This window comes from Pelodiscus sinensis, chromosome 20, assembly GCF_052426305.1.
Source record: "Pelodiscus sinensis isolate ZL-2025 chromosome 20, ASM5242630v1, whole genome shotgun sequence".
NCBI classification, from domain to species: Eukaryota; Metazoa; Chordata; order Testudines; family Trionychidae; genus Pelodiscus; species Pelodiscus sinensis.
Genome location: NC_143071.1, coordinates 17,553,446 through 17,576,695, shown reverse-complemented (window position 1 = coordinate 17,576,695; position 23,250 = coordinate 17,553,446). Strand labels below are relative to the sequence as shown.

Sequence of the window (23,250 nt, the reverse complement as noted above, 5' to 3'; positions counted from 1 at the left end):
GACGGTCTAGGTTTGCTTGGCCCTACGTCAGCGCAAGGATCTGGACTAGATGGCCTCTCTCCAGTCCTGAGTCCAAAGCATCAGATACTCCCTCAGCACTTGTATAACCACTCAAAGCTGGGATTTTCAAAGGCGCGTAAAGGAGTTCGACATCTAAATCTCATTGTGATCCAATGGCTGTTGGGTGCCCAACTCCTCTGCACTCACTTGAAAATCCCAGCCCCAGTGGCTTTATCCACAAGCACTCTCTTCTCTCACTCGCTACTTTCCATCCCTCCCTCTGCCCCTCTCTGTCTCCTTGCATGAAAGCCACCCATGAGAGACAAGAGGTGCAGTGGGACCCACCTGTTGCCCTCAGTGCTGACGGCTCCATACCAGAGCACACACGTGGCCAGGAAGAGGTACACAGCCAGCATGCAGCAGGTAATCCTCTGCACCCGGGTGAAGCGGCTGTGGGGACAGCGGCCCCAGACTGAGAGCCACATGTGCCAGTCAGAGAAGCCAAGACGCAGCTGGGCAGGGAAAACCCGAGAGAAGCATTTCAGCTCCTGTGGGCCTGGAAGCAGCATAAGGCAAACGATCAGCATTCCCTTTTCTTCCTCCTTGGGAGGTCTATCCCCTCCTCCCTCTGGCTGTCACCTCTGCCATCACCAACACTTCCCTTCTTGCTTGAGCATCACTGGGAGTCCTTTCTCCCCTTGTCCCCCCACCACCAATACTTAGAGAACACCCCCAGGTAGTCTGGGCAACAGCAGCCTGAGCACTGTTGAAGATACCATCTCTCTGTGCCCACTGCCGCCCTTTCTAGTGTCATCACCACCTGACTCAACTGTCCACCAACCTCATGTTCGGCATGTGGCCAAGTGGCCAGGCCATTGGACTGGGGGCAGGAGACCTGCGTTCCACTGACCTGCTGTGCTACCTTGGACAAGTCACTTCCCCTCTGTGTGCCTCTGTTCCCCCCCCTTCCTGGGTCTGCCTCATCTAGTTGCACGGTCAGATCGTCAGACCAGGTACGGTGGTGTACTCTGGGTTTGTGGAGCACCTAGCACAGCAGCTCCTGACCTCAGTGCTATTGCGGTAATAACGCTAAAGGAAGCTTTGGACTCCCTCTGGAACGTAGCCCATGGGGCAGCACTCACAGGCAGCCAGGACTTCCTTTTCCACCAGTCCTTCATTCTTCTCGTTTTCCACTGACAGCCAGTCGTCCACCAGGAAGAAATACATATGGTCTGTCTGTCTGTCCCAGACAATGACGTGCTGCAGGTACCAGGAAGGGTCCAGCCCTGGGGACACAGAGGAGGAGAGAATGATGCACCTGCACTTCAGATCACTGCCTTCCTGAGGCTCCTCATGAATGTACATCCTTGCTGCTCACTGCTTTGCTCAGTTGTCCTCCAATGGCAGCAGATCCAGAGGAGACCTCTAGTCTCCATCCCTTTCTCACCAGAGGCAGGAGTCTGTGTCCTTCCTGCACTTGGCAGAGCTCCAGGAGCTGGGTGGTAGTTCTCAGGATGGATGTACGGAGGCTAAACTACTCAGTGTGTGCTGCTGTGTTCCTCTCGGCCAAAAGTGCTTGGAAACTTAGGCCTTGCCTACACTACCAAGTTTTGCCACCAAATCCTGCCTTTTGGCGACAAAACAGTGAGAGCACGCATGCTGCACTGCCACTTTGGTCAGGAAAAACGCCCAGTTTCGGCAACAAAAATCTTCCACCACAACGGGAAGTGCCTGGAGGGTGGGGGTGGTGCTGATCTGCAGGGCCCACTGGCAGGTGGCATGGGGGAGTGAGGGGAGCTGACAGGGGGCTGCTGGTGGGTACTCAGCACCCCCAGGTTTTCCCTGTGACTGTTCCAGCCCTGGAGCACCTATGGAGCTGGGCCTGTTGATAGGATTTCAGCTTTAACTCTCAATGTGCTGGCTTCAGTGTAAACAAAAAACTTTCCTGGAGTCACTCTTAGCTGGTAGAAATCAGCACAGCACCAAGTCCATAGAACTACTCTGATTTACACCAGCTGGGGAGCTGGCCCCTTCCAGTAGAGGGGGCCAAGATTTTTTTGAAGTGACTTATGACTTTGGACACCCAATTGGAGACCCCTTCAGGGGACCTCCATTTCACAAGGTGGGGGCTCTGCCCTTCCAAACTTCAGGCTCTTTTAAGGTCCCCCCAAATCTCTAGTAGTCACTTTGCAAAATCTCACCCTGGGACATAAAGGCTAGTCTGAAAATTAACACTACTAATTAAATCTTAATGGCATGGAAAAAATCTACTTGTCCCAGTGACCCCAGAACACAGGCGTTCACCGAGCTCCTGCCAACCCCCCGCAACCTGTCTTGAGGTCTTGATCAAAAGAGCTAATGTGAAGAAACTCACAGCCGGCGCATACGCTGCCCTGAAATCCTACACCAGCACTCAGGGTGCCCTGCAGCCAGCCAGCCTCACCAATGCAGCCTGCCACACTCAGGGGCTGGAGCAGTGATGCAGCAGAAAAGCAGGAAGCAACCCAGCATGCCCAGCATTTCCTTACAGAGACGTAACCCCGCGCTGGGCCATACCAGTGTTATCGTGCCAGATGCGGATCTTCCAGATCTCTCCCAGGTTCGCATCAGTCTCCACCTGGAATATATCCTGGTTGTTTCTCTGGAAGGCCCAGCCCTTGTCCAGGTGGCGAGAGCCACTTTTGTTCAGCCCATATAAGCTGATCCCTACGTGTGCGGTGGTACCTAGAAGAGACGTGCAACACGATAGCTTATGTCGCCTCTGTGGTCCTTCCCAGAAATCACCAGCTTGTCCTCCCACAGCCCAACTTGGCTGCCGCTAGCTGAAGCAAACTGCCGTTTCTGCCTTTAAGTGCCCACATTTTGATGCTGCCAGAAGCGACACTGAACTGGGGCGGGAGAGGGGCGTTGGTCTAGCTACCCAGACGAGGAGCAGATACTAGCAGGCAGTGCGGAAATGTTTCCAACTTCATTGCACCCCGAGCTCCCCCTTTTTTTCCCATCTCCCTACATTCACCACACATAGTTCCACCAAGGAAACCCGCCCTGCCTCCAGAGACAGCCCCCGGCTCCTGGGGCAGGAGGAATTCATGCTGCACGACCGTCCCAGCCTGTGCCACTGGGCTGGAGAGCATGCAGAGCATTCCCTGATCTCGGGAAGCTTTCTAAGCTCAGGGCCTCCCTCTGCTGGGGACATAGCTTCTCCCAACCCCCTGCAACCAGTCCCTCAAGGAGAGCAGGCTGCCAGCTTGTGCCTGCCGCCATACCTGATCCTCTTTTCCAGCCAGTCTTTACCATTACCCAGTACTTGTACCGCCCGGCCTGGCCACAACGAGGGATGATGCCCACCCGGGTGATGTCAATGTCATCCAGCTTGTGGGCGATCAGCACCAGCCCCAGGTAGATGGCGACGAGCACGCAGCAGGTAATCACCACCAGCGGAGCCTGCCTGCCATGCTGGCTCTGAAACCCCAACACAGGCCAGGGTAGAAGTAAGCAGAAGGCGAGGCTCCCTCGGGCGCTGTCCGCCCTTCCCCCCAGTGGAGATGCCAGAGGTGGGACGTGTCAGTGCTACTTCCTCTGTCTCTATGGCAATTCCAATGTGCCCATGTGATGGACAGGAGGAGAGCTGGCCAGCACCCGGTGACTACAGCGTTAAACTTGGGTAGCTAGCAAGGGTGTCGGCAGGGGGCCAGAAGAACCAATGGGACACAGTGCTGAAATCTGAATTGCATATAGATACCTTGCCTGCTCTTTGTGTGTGGCAAGTCTAAGTTAAGGGCTGGAGGGAGCAGGTGCAGTAATCAGAATTACCATGCCTCTAAAAAATATTGGACATGGGAGTGAACTGGGCCTTGAGGTACGGATCAGCACGGATCGTGAGTAGAGGGAAAATGTATATTTAGTTGTGATCAGGGTATTTTTCTTTATTTTGCTGTTGGGTAAAACTTCTCAGTGTGAAATCCATGGGCTTCTCCCCCCGTCCTTCACTAGATAAGCCATGCCCAGAGATATCCGTTTTTTCTCTGTCTGTGTATGCATGCCTCCGAGTGAGAAGTCAGCTACCAGAGACTGCAGTTTGTTTTCTCTTTTTTCCAAGCTCTCTTGTGGTAAAAGAGCTTGGGGATACCCCTCTGGAAGAAGCCCAAGTGTTACCTTCCTGGGATCAAGAAGAAAGGGGTCTCTTATTTCACTTAGGAGTGGCAGCTACCTCCCAAGGCCAGGGAATCTGTGGCCTTGGGGAGCTTTTAAGCAGAAGCCTATAGAGGCAAGATATTTTTAAGGACTCTTGTGGGCCCCCACCTTCTGCAAACAGAGTGGGGAACAGCCCTGACAGTCCATCACCTTGGCCATGGGGCACCTGAATGCCTTCAGATAAATCAATGAACTGTGGATCCTGTGGACTAATGGCCACCGCCGAGTGAGGGAGATCTGGGGTGCTGGGAGCACTAAAAGGAAAACAACCGTGAAGGGCCAGGAGGGAATATTTCCTCCAAGTTCCTACCTTTAACCACAAGAGAGCGGCTCATTTCCCTGCTGGAAACAGCAGCTCTCAGGAATAGGGCAGTGGGGAACTCTGGTCCTAAAATGCCTCCCCCCTCCAGCTGGAGTGGCTGTCCAGACAGAGCTGGGAACACGTCTCAGCAGGTGACAGGGCCAAATAAGAAATGTTAGAGAATGACCAGGCTAGATCGACTTTGAGCCTGAGCCTGGTGGCAACAGAATCGGTCTTTATTTTCAGTCCTGGGGTGAAAACACGGCAGACCTAGACATGATCCAGCTGCTGATCCCTTTGCAAAGGGGTCCTGTTTTCCCCTCCCTCCCTTTGGTGAGGAAATTCATCACGGAGTGGGGGTGTCACAGACTACGGCCTCTTCTGCACCTTTTAAATCCCCCTGAAACCTTCACATCAGGGCATAAGTATATCTCCTTGGTCAACACCCCTCTGCATCGGGGAGAATTTCACCTGCACAGACCCCAGTGAGCCAGGTCCTTCCTCACTGGGACTCAGCAGAGAGCTGCAGGGTGGTGCATGCAATAAGGCTCAATTAATCATCAAGCATGCAGCGCAGAGACCAGGCTTCCTGCTTGCACAGCCCGGCTCGTGCTGCTCTTTGCACAGGGAGCCCCCACTGCCTTCCATGGGTGTGCCACACGCAGAGTCTCTGACTGCTGCCATCTCCAGCCAGCGCGTGTTCCATGTGCCCCGCTGTAGCCACAGGCGATAAGAGCCATGACAGCTCCAGCCTGGCTCATTGACTCGAGCTGCCGCAGCTTTAGCTCTGGGGGCCCCTGGGTGTTGGCCAAGACGCCGGCTGTAGCAATTACACTGACAGGGGTATTAGCCAACCATCTCCTCCTTGCCCGCCCCAGGGCTTACCGGGGGCAGGAACAGGATGCTGTGAGGTGGCACAAAGAGACTGGCTCCGAAGACGGTGAGATGTTCGGTCAGACACACAATCTCCTTCTGGCTGGTGGCGGCCGTTGGGCTCAGCCCCTCGGTGCTCCACTGCATGCTGGGGAAGTGGAAGTACTGGCAGAGGCTGGCAAAGACGGTGATCGCGGCGCTGGCAGATGCCTGGGAGAAGCTGTTGGTGATGTTGACGTGATATTCGTGGAGCGTCCTGTTGAAGCGGTGGCTGGAAGGGAGAGGAGCCCGCTCAGGGGGGGGTCTTATGGTTCAGTAGCCTCAGACCCAACGTCCCTTACAAGTGACACACTTTGCACACCTGTGCAATGCAGCCCCTGCTGGGGCAGAAGGCAGCTGCTGTGGAGGCCAAAAGGCGTACAGCTGAGGACAGGGAGCAAAGGGCAGTGTACCTAACAAGCGGCAAGAGGAACGTGGTGAGGCACAACACTGATTTCCCGGGTGGGGTTCAGCTGGGACACTGGGCTGCAACCAGGCAAGTCCCACAAGCAGGGCCGATCCCAGCCATGCTCTATGTGTGGGGCTTCCGGGGGTTCCACACTGGCCTCATGCCGGGACCACGCTTTCCCTGCCTGCATGCAGCTGAGCTCCGTAGCCTGTGGGCCTGGCTAGTGACATTAACATGGGGAGCCAGACTTTGGACTCCCATCCTGCACTTCCCCACCCCCACATACACCACATGGAAAGCCCCCAATCAAACCCTGAGCCAGCTCCCAATGTCCCCCAGTCCTGCCCAAGCACCCATGGGCAGCCCTCGGATCTCCCCCAAGCCTTGCTGATGTCTCCCTGCAGTGATGTCAGGCCCTGACTGGTCCCCGCTCTGCACCAAATGTACCGCAGTGTTTGTAGGCATCTGCCTCCTTCCGGCTGCCCTGCCCACACACCCGACTTTGAACAAGGCCCCTTAGACCCTGTCCTGAAGCTCTACAGAGCTGGTGAAAAGAGGGTTGCACCATGCAACTCAAGCAAAGTGACATCACAGCTGTGTGCACCTAGGGTGTGGCCCTATTGTGGTCAAGAGCTATGGATGTTCCCATGTGCCCCAGTTCCCAAATACCCTGCCAGTCCTTCCCGGAGAGGGAAGATCTCAAACAAAGCAGCGTCTGGCACAGGAAATGGAGTCTCTTTGCTGCCCTTGGCTGTCACCACACCCATGTGCTCCTCACCCAGGCAGGCTCTGATGCTATGTGGGGGAGACACACTGCCGGGGTGATGAGCACAGGAGGTGTGTTTCTCATTGACACCGATTATTCTCCCTCCACCCCCTTAAGGCAAGTGGAGCCCTCAGACCCCAGGGAGCAAGGCTGCCGGAAGAAACCTGCCAGCCCCAGCGCCCTGGGTGAACGGATACCTACGGAGATGAAAGCAAGAGGGTGACCTCCCTGTTGCTGCCTGCTTGCAGGCTGTCAAAGATCATTTCTTCCTTCCAGGCATAGTGGAACTCACTGGGAGCAGGGACGTAGTGTCCATAGAAACGGATGGAGGGCTCGGTCTCCTCGCTGGGGTCAAAACCTGTAAGGAGACGGATGGTCACTCCCCGGGAGTTTGCAACATCCGGCCAGGGCTGGCAGTTCACCACCTGGAACTGGGGAATCTGGGCTTCACAGGGGCACAGCAGCAGCAGGACAGGGACTGATCGGCAGGGGCTACGTGGCGTCCTTTGGGAGATGAGAATCCTGGCTTTGCCATGCAGAGAGAGCAGCCAAGCCCTCCGTTCCTGATGGTGTGCACATGGGTGAACTGGGGTACCACTGCACTCCACTGATGGAATCAGGCTTGCTCCAGAGGTGGTGGCTACATCGCCCCCTACTGGCTGGCCTACAGAAGGGACCTGCATGTCCTAGGGCAGCTCCTGGAGAGTCTCTGCTGACCCGGGCAGCAGAGGGCTACATCCCTTGTATCCCTAGAGCCCTCGTGCCATAGCTGAGGGTCATGGTGTCTCTATGCAAGTGGGAGAGGGAACCCCAGTGTTAATCGGCATCAAACTGGCCCCACCCCGCTGAGCTAACCTCTGCCCATCGCAGACCCAGAGCAGCTCTGTCTCCTGCTAACGACTCACCCTCCTGCACGGTGACGCCAATGTGGATGTGCACCCCCTCGGCCCGGCTCCCCGCCGAGGCCCTCACTGTGAAAGTCACCGACTCCCCAGGAGGGATGAGGATGAGCGTTGGAGGGGAGCGCCGCTGCTCCTGCTGCCCGGTCGGCAGCCTCAGCCCGATAGCCTGCTCCCCGGACAGGCTGGAGACTGGGATGGGAGCCCCTCCGGGAGTGGTGAACTCCAGCAGCGCCAGGCGGGTGGAGATGGAGGAGTTGGCGTAGTAATTGAACGGGAAGGGGTTGACGGAGACGTCCATGAGCACCTGCACCACCTCCTGGCTCCCCGCCAGCTGCCCTGCCACCGCACTGGGCACAGAGAAGAGGCATCGCTCAGAGGGCACCAGGCACAGCAGGTTGGGGGAGTCGGCCCTCTTGCCCTGCGTGCGGATCTCCGAAACAGACAGCGACAAGGTCTCCTCATTCAGGACCCGGGACCTCATCAGGGACTTCATCAGGGCCCGGGTGAGGTTGAAGGCGCTCAAGGCTGTGCTAAGACCCGGGGCCCCAGACACAGGCGGGTGGGGGGCCATGTCCAGTGCTGATAACATGCTCCCTGGGAAAGATTTCACAGGTTTCGGTTAGAGTCCTGCTGCTTCCCCACCTCCCCCCAAACCCCACCCATCCTCAGATCTCCCCTCGTTAGGGCAATGGCCCCACCCAGAGCACAGAGCCCCTTCATGTCAGACTTCACCTCGGGCTGGCAATGCTGCTGGGAACGACAGGCCCAGGGAGCCGTGTCTCCAAGGCCCCATGTGCAGCACCCAGAATCGCTGCGCCAGAGCGTGGCCTTGGAGCTGAGCTGCCACTAGCTGCCGAGCCAGAGAGCTGCCCCAGCCACCGGGGCAGGAGGGTAGAGTCCTGGATTGCAGCTCCCAGGAGTACGGCCCTGCTGCCTCCCACCCCCCCCAGACCCTTCCTATAATGCTGAGATGGCTTGTGGCTTACCCAGAATCCCCAGGATGCTGCTGCCGGCAGAGGTGGGCGTCTCGTGACCTTCCTCCGTCTCCGTGCTGATGACGTCGATCATTTGCTGGGCTGCCGCCAGGATCCTGGCCTGGCTTTCGGGGCTGAGCTCTCCTGGGAATGCCTACGTTGGGAAAGGGGAGGGATTCCAGAAGATCTGCCCTCCCTGCCTCAGCCTTCCCCTCCCCACTCTTCCCTCATCATGGCCGTAACCTGCAGACCTCACTCTCCCGACTCCCTCGCCATCGCAGCCAGCTGAGATCTGCCAGCCTCCTGGCTCCACTCCACTCCTCCCTGCACACGCTCACTTCCCTGCCTCCGGGCCTCTCCCCGGCTCTGCACTGACCTGGGCAGCAGGAGCCATCGCTGTAGGATGCTCCTGTCCCTCTTCTCCTGCCCCTGCTCTCTCGCCCCAGTGGGAGGAGTCTGGGGGGCATGGGGCTCACCAATTCCCTACCCGCCCATTCCTTAGGCAACTGTCCCAGTGGAGGCTAAGCCCTTCCAACAGAGCCCCATGGCCAGCAGCTAGGGGTGCTCAGTCTCTTTGCGAGCACAGGGCCTGGCGGATCCTGGGGCTTAGTCACACCCACCAGTCTGGTGTGTGGGAAAATGGAGGCACCCAGCGAGGGCCCCCGGTGGAGGAGCAAGGAGTTCGTCTGCCACCAGGGGAGTGCCCAGACTGTGCACCTAGGCCAGGGGGAAGAGAGGGGAGAGCAGGGTCCTACCACACACTGCTGCAGCGCCGCACTCAGCTGGGCAACCTCCTTCACGCTGGAGACACGGAGGGAGGCCAGTGCTGCGGTGACGTTGTTGCGGATGGCGATTCGGTCCCTCAGCTCCTCCTCGCCCTGGCTGCCCGAGTGCTGGAGCACACACACAGGGGCATTCGTGAGCGAGGCACGTCTGCCGGGAGAGGGGGCACGCGCGGGAATGCACGGAGACACACAAGTGTGCAAGATCATGAGCGTGTGCACATGCCAGGGAGACAATGGCCACCACAGCTGACCCCTCACCTGATTCAGCACCGTGATGAGGGCCAGGGAGTATGGGATCACCTCTTGGGGGTTGCCCTGCTGGACCACACCCCACAGTTCTGATTGGCTCTTGTTCTTCAGCCAGCTGGTGACAGACAGGAAGTCCCCTGGAAGCACTGGCATGACCAGAGTCAGGGTCCTAGGAAGGAAGGAAGGAAGGAAGGAGAGTTATCCCAGTGAATTCCAAGGGCTCTGTTCCTCCCAGCAGCTGGGGATCAGCGGGCACTTCGGACTGAGCAGTGGAACCAGACCACTTTGGAGTCCCAAGCAGAGTCCAGAGACGCTCTTGGCTGCCTCTGATCTTTCTGTTTCTAGGACGCCCGTGCGTGCCAACACAGGCCCAGCCGCATTCCCTCGGGCTCGCCCATCCTGGCTGTGCCTATGCTCACCGGTTCAGGGCCAGCGTCTTCGCCCCCTGCGAGTCCTCCAGCTCTACCAGGACGTGGACAGTGGAGAGGCTGCCGCTGGTGGCCGCAGGGAGGAAGATGCTGAAGGAGGACTGGATCCCTCGGTAGAGGGTGAAGGCCTGGCAGTGCCTGCCATCGGGAGAGCACCTTTCAGCAGTAAGCGTGTAAATCAGCTGCACCGGGCTGCTATCATCATCCCTCCAGCCTGAGAGAGCAAGGAAGGGAGACGTGGATGGAGCAGGAGTGTGACTCAGCTGAGTCCAGAACAGGATCACCCACCCAGTCACTGCCTCTTGGGTTCCTTCAGGGCCCAGCTGCACGTGCGACCTGCCAAATCACCCAACCCGCAGTCCAATCGATTCCTCCCCCTGCTTGGCAGGGCCTCAGCCTCAGGCCTGCCTGTATTCCCGGGCTGTATCAGTCTCTGCAACATACGTTAGCAACTGCTGCAACACAGAGCATGTCACGATCGCCTGGCTTGAAATGGGCAAGAGCAGCCTGCCCCAGAGATGCTGTCACCTCCCTAGGCCCTGAGAGCCCTTGTAAACCACATCCCCAATCCTGGTACGCAGACAGGCCAGATCCACGCCTGGCCACTCAGGGTCGGCCTCACCATGAGGTGAACTGAGGCAGCTGCCTCAGGTGCCAGACTGTTCTGGGGGGCGCCACTAGGACCCAGAGCGTAGAAAACTGTGTCTGCTGCTGGTGCAGATGTATTCTCTCTGCTCTAGATGCACAGAGAGGGGGGAGCGCCATGAGAGGAGTAGAACAGGAAGAAGGCAGAATTGAGACTTTTCAAAGCTTTGGCCCAAGAGAGGGGGCATGGGGGTGTCATTTGAGCTCCTCGCCTCAGGTGCCAAAATGTTGTGGGCCAGCCCTGTGGCCACTGTCACAGCACCGGCCAGGCCAGGCGCATCGTCAGCATGTCCAGCTCCTTCCACCCCGTGGGGCTTGGGATCAGGGCACAGGGTGGGAAGACAGAGATTGAACGTCCCTCTCACCCTCCCATATACCTAGCACTGGGCAGGGAGTTTCTCCTTTGTTGCTGGCACTGTGGACTCTCTGGTGTCCACATGATCAACTTCTGCCCTGGGAGTGTGGGGCAGCTGCCCACAGGACGTCCTGGCAGAGTTACCTGTGCACTGGTAGGAGACCGGGGTCTCCAGGAGGTAGAGGTTGTGTTCGGGTGTCAGGGTGCAGACCCCTCCCCTGGGCGGGTTGTTGGGGGTCAGAGAGATGCTGGATGCCCCCTGCAGCTCCCCTCCAGGCTCGGAGGCTGAGAGTGTGAAAGTGTAATTCACCCCGTCCTGCAGGGCCCCTTGTCGGATCACCAGGTCCCGGTTCGAGTCCCCGGTGGAGGTGGTCACATGGTCCAGGGTTACAGGTTGTCCGTCCGAACTCTGAGCCGTCCACTTGTACTGCCAGGGTCCGAGAGGGAGACATGGTGAGAGAGCAGCCCAGCAGCGGGGCGCAGACATACCAGCTGGGCTGGCGTGGGAGAAGGGAGCAGAGAATCAGGCTGTCCCTTCTATAGGACCTGCCATCCAAGCCCTTCCTAGACCTGACAAATCCCAATGCACAGAGCCAGGCAGCACCCTGCTGGCACAATAAAGCAACATTATCCCTGCCATCACAGAGGGGAAACTGAGGCACAGAGTGGTTTACTGACTTGACCGAGGTCGCCCAGAGAGTCAGGATTGGAACCTAGGAGTCCAGCCTCCTGGTCTCCAGCACTAGCCACTCTACACCCTTCACCCACTGAGCCACTGCCCAGCCCCCCTTCTCCAGTAACACCGCCGTTCCTCAGGCACCGGGGCGCACAGACTACAGGCAGGCAGAGCCCACATCCCCTCAAGTGCCACGGCCCAGCTGAGGTCCCACCCCAGCCGGCTAGTCCAGTCTGCACAGGGGCACTCGCAGGTGTAAGCCCCAAGCAGCACCACGAGCCCCAGACCTTGTGGGCAACATGTGGGACGAGCAGGGGCAGGGGAGAGGAGCACGTGGAGGGCAGGGAGTCTCTCCGCTGGGTGCGTGTTCAAGTCAAGCCTCCTTCCAAGCAGCAGGGGCTGGGCGTGGGAGCTAAATACAAGTGGCTCGGGCTGGGCACTTCCTGCCTCACCACGGTCCTGTTGCCACAGCTCCGGCACTGCCCGGCCAGCTTGACGTGGATGCTCCTGCTGATCTCGTAGCTCGACAGGGCACTGCAGGAACGGCACTCAATGGCCACGGGCAGGATCTGGCCGGGCTGGATCCAAACCTGCAGGCAGAGGGCAGGATCAGATTCAAACCGCCCTGGAAAACACCCCTGTGGAACTAGAGCAGCCTCGATGCAAGAGAGGGGACAAGCCTGACACGCGGGGGAATGAGCCCTGGGCAATAGGGGAAGGTGCCTGGCACCCAAAGAGGGAGACACGAGGCCCGTGCTCTGGGATTGGGGGCAGGCCTGGCAGCACAAGCACACAGACCCTGGCTGGTATCTGCCCGGCACTGACACCACATGGACCAGCAGCAGACACACTGTTTCCAAGCTCTTCCTCCCGGCCTTGTGCTGCCCCAAGGCTTAGTGAGGGGTCACAGGTACCGCACACGTTCCTGCTGAGAAGGCAGCATCTGCCTCCTTGTGTGCTAGCTCCATGCCCAGTGAGACTGGGGGTCTGTCCCTTGGCCTCCTTCCCCGAGCTGCCCTTTCCCACTCACCGTCTGGGCCACAGAGGCTGGCTCCTTCCCTGGCTTCTTCACGGTGAGAATGAAGCGGTAGCCAGCCCCTGTGCAGAGCCCGGTGCGGGGAACGGTGATGCTGGCACCGCTCTGCAGGGGAGGGGGCGCACACCAGGGCGTGGACACGTTCTGAGCAGGAGACAGAGAGATCTGGTTAACTCACTCCGGAGCTATATCTATCTCTGGAGAGGGGGGACGGACTTGGCCACACCCATGGTCTGCGGGCATCCGGCTAACTAAAATCTCAGGTGTCACTGTACGTGATCCTGGCCCAAGAAGTGGATGTGGGGAGGTCACAAGATTATCGTAAGGGGGTTCGTGGTTATTCCGCCCGTTTTCTGCACTGCTGCTGGGGGCGATGCTGTCTCCAGAGCTGGGCAGCGGGAGAGTGGTGGCTGCCGGCTGAGAGCAGAAGGGAGGATGGCATGGGATGGTCTCACCATCCTTACTCCTGTGCTGCTGCTGGGGGGACGCTGCCTTCCGAGCGAAGGGCCTGGCCAGCAGATGCCGCTCTCCTGCTGCCCAGCTCTGAAGGCAGCACAAAAATAAGAACGGCAACTTCCCTACATTAACTTTGTGATCCCCCTGCAGTTCCCCTTTGGGTCAGGACCCTGAATGTGAGGAATGCTGGTATCCCCTGTGAGATCTCTATAGTATACGGCAGTGTTCTTCAACCAGTGGTATGAGCACCCTTAGGGATACTCGAGAGAAGTCGGGGGGAGGGGGGAGTTTGTTTTAAGTTTTACAGCGCTTTATTATTGTTGTACTTTTTACACCCAAAAATGTCATCACCCGCCCGGCTATGATTAAGTTGTTTAAACAAATGGGTTGCAATGGTAGAAAAAAATGTTTTGTGCCTGAAAACTGTAGGTACAGGGGGTACTTATTTTTTTTAAAAGGGTACTTTATAAAAAAAGGTTGAGAAACACTGGTATACAGTACACGCACACAAAAACCCTTTCACCGAGGGAGACTAGATTTGTACAGTGCTGTGAATTTGGCAGGGCCCTAATTCTAGATAAGGGTGTGTCTACACTACAAAAATCCCTGTAGCAGGTAGTCCCGGAGCACAGGCAAAAGCCATCCTGTAAGAGCAGAGATCCGGGTAGATATAATATAATGAGCTTGAGTGAGTTAATGGAGTGAGCAGTGAGGGTGGGCATGGGATGAAGTAGGGAGCAGCTGCAAAACGGAGGGTGGGGGGAAGCTCTGCACCCTTCAAAAAAGGCACCTCCCCTCCTCTGGACTCGAGCCAGTCCTTGCTGCCCCACGGCACCCTGAGCCCCAGCCCCCCCACAGTGACTGCCCGGGTGAGTGCTGACGGCCACTCCTGCTGGTTTCCTGGTGTTACCTCCCAGCCCCAGTGGTACTCCAGGGAGGGGTCCGCGTCCGTCCCCACATCAGGGTCGTATGACCCGCTGCCATCCAGAACCAGGTCCCGGTGGGCAGACCAGCTCCTCCACGACCCGCCTTGGATGATGGGCACCAGCTTGCTGGGGAGGACAGCGATGAGCCGGGAAAGTGTCCGGGCTAGAGGGGTGTGCTGGAGAGAGACAGTGAAGCGCAGGCAGTGGGTGCCGATGACCAGAGAGAGCTTGGGGAGCGTGAGTGATGGGGTGAACATGTCCACGTGCGGCAGGGACACCCGGTCGGCCTCTTCCAGTTGCTCACAGCCGGGGCTGTCAAACACCTCCCAGAGATACAAGGCCCTGTAAGCTGTGCACCCCTTCAGGTCTACGCTAGCTTCAAAGTAGCTAGTGCGGGATTTGGGGACAGAGGAGGGCAGCTCCACCAGTCTCACAATGGGGCGGTCACACGCCAGCTCCCGCACGGTGACCACCGTCTGCACCAGGACAAAGCTGACCTCATTGTAGAGCTTCACCTCCACTGCGAAATCCCCAGCACGGCCGTAACGGTGAAACACCCTCTCGGCCCCGCCACTGGCAAAGGTCTCTTCTGAGTCCCCGAACTGCCACGTGGAACGGAGATCACTGCCGCCCGCAACCGCCACGTCAAAGGCCACTGTCTGATTGGTGAAAGCCCCAGTCCCATTGCTGGACAAGGTGGCTGCCCCGACGGGCACCTGCAGAACCATGGACACTGCCAGAGAGGCAGCACAGAACGGGTTACGGGCCTCCACGTGAATGGTCAGGTTACCTGCTCCGGGGGGCATGTACCCCACCTGCTGGCCTGCTGCTTCATGGGCAGGGTACCCAGGGAGGTCAAAGACCCAGAAAAAGGTGACGTTCTCCCCAGCTCGCACCTGGGCCCTGAGCGTCAGCTCCTTGTTGGACTCCAGGATGGCTGGGCAGCAATTGGGGATGTGCAGCCCTCGCACCTTCTCCAGCACCTGGACCACCACGAAGGCCACCTCCATGCTGACGTTGTTGGAGGCCGACACCAGCACCCGGTGAGAGCCTGCCTCTGGGAAAGAGAAGTGATGCGTTCCTCCGCGGATATCCTGGCTGAGCCCCAAAGAGGGGACAGTGAGAGCAAAGCTCGCGTTCGTGCCCCTCTGAAGGTGCAGCACGAAGACTACCCTGTCGTCGGTGCACACGTCCCGCCTGTCCACTTCCACTGCCAGCCCAGCCACAGGGTCTTGGACAGCCAGGGCGTGCCAGACTGTGTCCTCACTGATGTCATTCCAGGCATGGAGGTCTACCTGGTAGACTCCAGCCTCACTGAATTCGCAGGAGATGTTCTGTCCACGGAAGAGTGGCTGCTTCTCCTTCCCCTGCAGCTTCCATTCCCACGTGACATCAGAGCCTGTAGCCACTGAGCCCCAGAGCTGCCTAGAGGTGTTAGACATCAAGAAGAAGGGGGGAGTGTTTCCTTCCACCGTGAAGCTCACCCTGGAAACGGGCTCCTGGACTCTTAGCTCTGTGGAGCCATTGGTGGAACCAAGAACGTTAGAAACTGTGACGAACACCAGCTTGGAGCCCAGAGTGGAGTAGGTGTAGGACAGAGAGGAGGAGTTGGTGAGCAAGGGCTGGGCATGCTCCTCGAGGTGCCAGGAATAGAGCAAATCCGTCCCAGAGATCACAGATACGGAGAGCTTCACCGGCTTTCCCACAGCCACACTGCCACTGGCTGCCTGGACTTGCACACCAGAGGCTCTCTCCATCACCTGCAGGGCAAGGCCAGCGGACACCTCTCCCAGCAGGTTCCTGGCTCTCACCTCGACCAGCAGCTCCCCACTCGCATTGTAACAGAATGTGAGCGACCGTCCCGTAGTGGTGAACACTCGACGTGGCCCTTGAGAAATCACCCAGCAGAAGGTGAGGTTGGAGCCCTGGGTTACCTCGGCGGTCAGCACAAAGAGCTCAGCAGATGCCAGGTACCTGCCTTGCACCACATTCACGCTGTGGATCTGAAGCCCCTGGGCTCGCTCCTGGACCTCAACAGTGACATTTGCCTTCTCTGTGCTCACTGCGTTCTCGGCTGTGACGAAAACCACGAAGATGCCAGTGGCAGAGAAAGGGTGGGAGAACATGGCAGCCCCTTTCTGAAAGTCACGGGGCTCTCCAATAGCCCAGCAGTAGCGAACCTGGTCTCCTGCCGCCAGAGAGGCATGAAAGGTGACCTCCTGCCTGACTTCACAGACTGGCTGCTCAGTGCTCAGAGCCAGCCGCTGCACTGGGGCCAGGACTGTAACATCAAGTGAGGCACTTTTCTGGCTAACCTGGTTCTCTCCGGTCACGGTGACAGTGACATCGCCAGCCACGTGGTAGGTGTGGGAGGCGCTCTGACCTGCCTGCGGGGGAGAATGATCTCCAAAGTTCCACAGAAAGGTGGCTGCACTGTCCGAGGGGACCTCAGCCATAAAGAGGTAGGAGGTGCCCAGTGCCAGAAAGCTCCCTGTTTCACCGCTGTGGAGAATAGAGATGGTGCCAACCGCCCTTTGAGCCAGGATATCTGCTGAGGCATTTTTCCGGCTAACCGTGTTCCACACAGAGACCGACACCCGGTACAATCCTCCCTCCAGGTAGATGAATGTGATTTCTGGAGACCCCGAGGTCACTGGGTCCTCACCAATACCAAAGTCCCAGTGGTACCAATACTGGTGCTGGGGATCCGGCACTGGAACCACCTCAGCCTGGAAGCTCATGGGTTCCCCTAAAGCTACAGCCAGAGTCGGTACCGTCAGCTTAACCGAACGGATCTGATCCTCTACGCAGATGGCCAGTTGGCGAGAGGCAATGCTTACTGTGCCACGTACAGTCAGGTTCAGCTGGTAGTGCCCGGCCACTGGGTAACTGTGAAAGACTGTGGGGTCCCCAAGCCTGATAGAAGGGGGGCTGCCATCTTGGAAATCCCAGCAGAACTGAACCCCTTTGCTCGGCCCTGTTAGCGCTGCTTGGAAGTGAGTCAGTTCCCCTGTGGAGAGGCAGCTGGGTGCTAGGATGTCAGTTATCTGAAGCTGGTAAACCTCTGCAATGGTGGAGACGTGGGTCGAGGTGGCGGCATTGCGAGCCATCACCGTCACTGTGTAGTTGCCTTCCTTGGCGAAAGTGTGAGAGACGAAGCTTAGAGTCAGGTTGCCGTGGACGGACCCGTCCCCCATGTTAAAAGTCCACAGGACATCTGTGCCAGAGTCCAACACGGCATTGATAACGGTGGCTGCACCCAGCTCAGTGGGTCCGCTGGACACTATGCGGAGACCCGTGACACCTTCGCTGACCGTCACAGCCACATCAGACAACACCTCACTGAGGCTGTTGTTGGCCCGCAGCAGCACGTTGTAATCCCCACTCTTCTCAAAGCTGTGGCGCACCCGCAAATTCACTCCCACCTGCGTGGGAGAGCCATCGTTGAAGTTCCAGGAGTAAACAATGCCATAGGGGGAAGGGCGGGGTAACGCTTCGAACTGGGTAACCTCATTCACCAGGGGGGAGGCTGGAGTCACCCGAATGGTCACGGACGCTATGGGGCAGACGGCGTGGACTCTGGCCACCTGCTCCACTCGATCGTATTTGTTGACGGCCTCAGCAGTCACTGAGTAGTTGCCTGCGGAAGCGGAGAAGAAAGGCATTGTGGGAAGGAACCAGGGTTTCTAGGATTCTTGTGGTTAGAGACTGTCATTCCCATTGTGCTCAGGAAGTTCCTCTGTACTCATCTGAGTAACAGTTGTGCCCCTCTCCCATCACCTTCCTGCCTTCCTATCCCATTCTCTCTCCTCTCCAACACGTGGGTTAAGGGCTCTTCTGAGCTCCAAGTGACCCCTCAGCTCCCGTCCCTTTCTCACCTGGTTGAGTGTATGTGTGGGTCACTCTGGCCAGCACCTGGACCCTCTCTCCCTGTGGGTCTGGCCGGGACAGCTGTGAGTCATAGGGGGGAGACAGCAGGCTCTCCACCTTGGGGCTGCCATCCCCAAAACCCCACCTGCAAAGAGAAATAGTTCCACCTCAGACAGGGGTAAAGAAAGCCAGGCGACTGCTGGGGGGTGAGCACCAAGCTGCAGCTGGTTCAGAGATTGGGCGGATACATGAATAACACAAATACCCAGCATTAGAACAGCAGATACAAATGTACATTGTGGAAGGGACAAGCTAATCTCTAGCTAGAAAGGATCCCAAAGAGAAACACCGGGGAAGGAAGCAGATTATCTGACATGTGCTACAGCATGGATTTCCCCCCGCAACTTTCTCTGAAGGCAGGAGACTGGGCAAGAGGGTCCTTGTATCCGACCCAACATGGCAATTCCTATATCCCATGAGCGCAATTTTCAGCTCAATCTGGTTTGATGCGCAGACTCTGCAGAACGCTCTCGATGTAACATGTTGGCATTTCGAGACATAGCTGGCCAAGGCCCTCCAACACCACATCACCTGCAAACATTTCTCACTGGAGTCTCTGGTGACTTATGCCCATCAGGGATGACTCTCAAACCCACCACATTTTACAATCTATTTTTCACCCCTTGGATAATCACATGTCCCACCTTGGTTCTTCCTTCCTGATGAGAGATACAAGCTCTCCTAGGAAACCTCTTTCCAGACATGGCATGGGAGAAAGGGCTCCTGTCAGAGATCACACACAAAAAGGCACTGGACTGGTACAAGATGTCACCAGGTGGTACAAAGATCTGCCTACGAAAGCTGATCTCTTTAGGAAGTCCCCTGACCGTTCAATAGATTTCATTAGCCTGGCCTCTGTGGTGGATACTCCCATTTGGGGGGAGGAGTTCTGCTTTCTGGCTCCATGGACTCTCACCTCACAGTGACTTCCATAGCAGTGTCCACTTCCACCCTGAACACCAGCGTTTGGGGGGTGTCAACTGCCACCACGCCAGGGAGCCCCACTATCTCAGGGTTGGCGAGTGGATTCATCGCCTCGGCTGTCAGCGCCACTTCCACGACCTGCGAACTTACGGGGTTCTCGGCTCTGAGCTGGGCAGGAGGAACACAATGGCATCAAATGCACAGAAATGTGAATGAGAGGCATTCGCTTCCTGACTCTGCATATGCTCCAGACCTAGGACCCACTCCACCAGGACTGCCAACGATGCCCAATCTACTGTGCCATGGCTGCCAATGACCTCCTGTGACCTAGTGGGGGTGTTGTCTGCTCTGTGACCGGTGCCCCCCTGCGCTGTGATGTGTGATTCTCACTGATTCACCCACATGCTGTGATGTAGTGTCAGTTCCTTTCTGGTTGCTATGCTGTAGGCTGTGGATGACACCCACTGGCCTCTGTCTGTGAGCATGGCCCAGCAGGTGGGCTGCCTAGGTCACGTGGACAAAGACCCAACCGGTCAGACCGGTTGAGGGCAGTGAGGGAACTAAGAAGGAGCAGTGTTGGGCTGGAACCATCAAGGAAATGGACAAAGGAGGGGGCTGGAATCTAGGGGCCCAGAGACCCCATCTCAAGGGGGTTGAGGCATCCTGGCCAAGACTCCTGTAGACACATCACGTCTATGCTGTGCTGTATCCTGGAGAAGCAATAAGCCCTCTCTATTCTACTGGCTGATGGAGTCTGTTCTTGCTTCTATGGGGCTGCAGGATCAGAGGAACCCCAACTCGCCGCAACACCTCCCCAACCCACAGTACCACGACCACTGTTCGCCCCTCCCCCACATTTGTCTCACTGCCCCTTGCTGCAACACAACCCCATACAACTTGCCCCACCCATGTCACACACTCCACTGATTCCCAGCACAGTGCCTCCCGCCATGCAGGTTGGTGGCAGAGGTCAGCAAACGGCAGAGCTACTTTTATGGTCTCATCGGGGCATGGAGAGCATGGGGACTGGAGCCAGGGACAGACGTTCTATGGAGAAAAGCGGCCTGACAGCCAGGAAAATGCAACCCCTGGAGATGTGCAATGGCGGCTAATCACTGCCCAGACCACACCCTCTGGCAACGTAGCAGCACCAGTGTGGAGTGTGCAATGACTCCCATGAGGAGTCAAGCCTCCATGGAGGAAAAGCAAGTGGGGCAATTGGGTGTCGTAGGCAGAGTCCTGAGTCAAGCTGGCACTGTGTCACTGTGGCCACTCTGTGGTTCTGCCTGATGCACATTGAGTCCTGCCAGGCCTTTGGCTGCACAGCCAGGTTTCTACACCTTATGGTTTAAATAAATAAATTGTATATTTGTCCATCTATCTGCAAAACACCCATGTGGGGGCAAGAAGTGTTCCCTGTAAGCTGTGCGCTTGTGCTGCCACTCAGGAGAGGTGAAGATGCCACCCAGCTGATTAGCAGAGTGCCCACAGCTAGGATTTTGTTTCCACAGGTGGTGCACATTCACACATGCCTTGGTGCACATACAAACATTATTCTACACATTGATGGGGAAAAAAATCCAGACATGGATGGAAAAGATGAGAAGGAATATTGATAGTGGTGGTGGGGAACATGATGCTCTTCACTGAGGGGTCTCCTAGCTCTTTATAAACATTTAAACCCTTTCAAACCGGCCTGTGTGGTGGATATGAATTCCCACCTCCCTTTTACAGGCGGAGAACCTAAAGCACAGAGTGTAGGTAATTTATTTCATGTCACACAGCAAGTCAGCAGCAGAGCTAGAAAAGCCACCCAGAGCCCTGACTCCTAGACACCCTTCTCTCACTTTATGACAGATGCCTCAGTTGAAGGAACCCATGGGTGGCGCTCACGTTTGCCCACCTTCAGCTGGTATGTGGCAGGTCTCTTGAACTTGATGCTGTAGGTTTGTCCCTTGTAGGCAAACATGTCCATGTTGTCAATGACCCAGCTGTAGGACACAGAGGAGCCCTGGGCAAGCTCTGCAGAGAACACCTGCCAAGAAAAGCAACCAGCTGTTTGCAGCAGATCTATGGGCTAGGCTCAGATGGCTTCCTCCTGGTTGATTCTAGGGCTAAGGGGTGAAACTTTCCGATAGGCCTAAAGCAAAGCAATGGATGTGTTCACGTGGAACATCAGCATTCTCCCGATCACCTGCAGCTATACAATGGATGTAACACACCCCAGATACTGGAGCCAGGAGGTAAGAGACCCAGTGCCCATGCTAATCTGGATTTTTGGATCCCAGAGCATCCTGAGGGAGGATGGGACAGGCTCAGAGCTACCCTTCTCAGAAGTTTCTGCTAGAGGGTAGGTTCATCTTGCCACTGAGTGTCCATACATTTGTTTTATGGTAACTCCAATCAGGCAGCCCTTATGCCAGCTTCCACTAGGGCCAGGAAGTGGCACTGGGACCAGAGATGTTGGAGAGATGCAGCAAGGCAACCTACCTGAGATTCCATAGACATCCTGAAGGGGACCACAGCATGGCATAGGGACCATGGCGATAGTGAGAGGTTGCCCTTGGCAATAACCCAGGCACAATAAGGGCAGCGAGACAACCTACCTGAGACACATCCACAAGCATCCTGCGGGGTCCATGCGGCACCACCCGCAGCCCCTCGATGGCATCGTACGACTGGATCTTCACTGACAGCTTCTGGGAGCTGATCTCGTTGGCCACCAGCACATTCAGGGTCTCCGTTCTCGGCTCCTCCATGCGAAGCAGGGCCGAAGAGAACCAGGTGTCCGCTGTGTCTCTGTGGCAGGCGGGGACACGTGCTGTGAGGCTACCTGGGCAGGTGGCCTCAAACAACACCCCAGCCCTATTCACCGGTGCCGTCCAGTGAGCTGCAGCACTGCAGCCGGAGAGAATCTTGACGACAATCAGAGTCTCTCTCTTGGAGGCCACATGGAGCTTCCCGCTGGCGAGTGCTGGGTGGATGATCTGCAGCCCGCTGACTTTGGTCTGCACCTGCACCGTGCAGTCCACCTGCCTGCTGCTGATGGCGTTCCTCACAGTTGCCGTGTAGGTGTAGGCCCCGGGTTCCAAATGCCTGGCCAGCAGTGGCATGGCAGCAAAGCTCCGGGCCACGTCCACGAAGGTCACTCGGAGGTCACAGACGACGTGGTCCACCCAGGTGGGGTGGGAGAAGCTGCCGATGCTCCCCTCCCACCAGCCGTCCTTCATGAGGCTGATATAGCTCTGGCGCCAGGGGGAATGGGAGCTTTGCGGGCACCGGAGGAGGGAGTTCACTGCTGCGTTATGCTGGATCCCGATAATGTCATCTGGGTACACTAGGAACTCCTCTCTAGGCAGGAGAACCTGAAACACACAAAAAGAGCCGCCTCCCATTGCAACCCCAGCATCCACTGTAACCAGACCTGTCTCTGCACCTAGTCCCCATGGAATATCCTGCCTCCCCACATCTTACAGGTGGAGAAGGGAGCACAAAGAAAGGAGGAGGGATCGGGGAGGGCAGCAAAGGAGAAGCAAGGGCCAGGGGATAAATCACAGGGCTGCCTCCCACTCAATATTCCTGGGACTTTCCTTAATTTCCCTGGGACTGTCCCGAGTTCATTTCAGGCACCGCAATGCACAAATGTTGTGTCTTCCCGTCCCCATGTCATGTCGAAGCAGAAGGATGGTGTACCTCAGCATGAGGAGGTGGCCTGAACTGCACATCACCACAAAGCCCTGTCGCAAAGACTCATAATGGAGTCACAAGGGGATTTTCAGACACACACACGGACACACAGGGGGAAGACAGGGCCAGAAGATGACCGGGCGGCACAAGGGAAAGAGAAGATGCAGCAGGACAACGCCCTGGAAGCACTTACATGGATGTGCCTGCTTGTGCTGCTAGGAGCGAGTAGCAGGGGGAAGTCAGCCACTGGCGAGTAGACGGGTGGGGTCCCGCTGTAACGTGGTGGGCTTGGGATGGGCAGGATGTTGGAGGTCATGTTCTCAAAGGCGTAAGAGCTGCAAGGGCTGGAGATGTTCAAGCAGCCTTCTCTCAGTGGGCACCACTGCTGCCTGCGGGGGCACCAACCCGTGGTGTTGCAGAGCAGCTGCGGGTGGCAGCAGGCGAATGGCGTGTGAAGTTCGCAGCCTGGGAAGAAGAACACATGCTGCAAGATTCTTTGAGCTTGCCAAGTCCAGAGCAAGTGCCAGCTGGGGTACGGCTTGTTGTAACCGGCATGTGCTCCCCGGGACACGTGTTCCAACAAATCACGTATACTGTCAGGGCATTTGTAAACCAGGCCACTAAATTAGTAAATTCAAGCAAGGAAGGAGAGGAAGGGACCAGGCCGCATTCTGGAGCTAGATCTGGATTTCAAA

The 23,250-nt window shown here is 57.2% G+C and overlaps 1 protein-coding gene across 1 annotated transcript in view; it reads right to left on the bottom strand.

Moving 5' to 3' along the window:
• LOC102459442 (polycystin-1) overlaps positions 1–23,250 on the bottom strand; it is a 72,287-nt gene that overhangs the window by 23,217 nt on the left and 25,820 nt on the right. Inside the window, exons 11-30 of the mRNA XM_075903721.2 lie at positions 22,749–23,020; positions 21,475–22,233; positions 20,772–20,903; positions 18,861–19,036; positions 17,893–18,029; positions 13,999–17,654; positions 12,627–12,776; positions 12,049–12,186; positions 11,065–11,347; positions 9,912–10,134; positions 9,502–9,661; positions 9,214–9,351; positions 8,471–8,612; positions 7,488–8,078; positions 6,784–6,940; positions 5,381–5,639; positions 3,267–3,462; positions 2,557–2,724; positions 1,143–1,286; positions 346–556 (exon numbers count right to left, since the gene is read on the bottom strand). Coding sequence (XP_075759836.2) covers positions 346–556; positions 1,143–1,286; positions 2,557–2,724; positions 3,267–3,462; positions 5,381–5,639; positions 6,784–6,940; positions 7,488–8,078; positions 8,471–8,612; positions 9,214–9,351; positions 9,502–9,661; positions 9,912–10,134; positions 11,065–11,347; positions 12,049–12,186; positions 12,627–12,776; positions 13,999–17,654; positions 17,893–18,029; positions 18,861–19,036; positions 20,772–20,903; positions 21,475–22,233; positions 22,749–23,020 — 8,092 coding nt within the window. The remainder of the gene's footprint in view (positions 1–345; positions 557–1,142; positions 1,287–2,556; positions 2,725–3,266; positions 3,463–5,380; positions 5,640–6,783; positions 6,941–7,487; positions 8,079–8,470; positions 8,613–9,213; positions 9,352–9,501; positions 9,662–9,911; positions 10,135–11,064; positions 11,348–12,048; positions 12,187–12,626; positions 12,777–13,998; positions 17,655–17,892; positions 18,030–18,860; positions 19,037–20,771; positions 20,904–21,474; positions 22,234–22,748; positions 23,021–23,250) is intronic.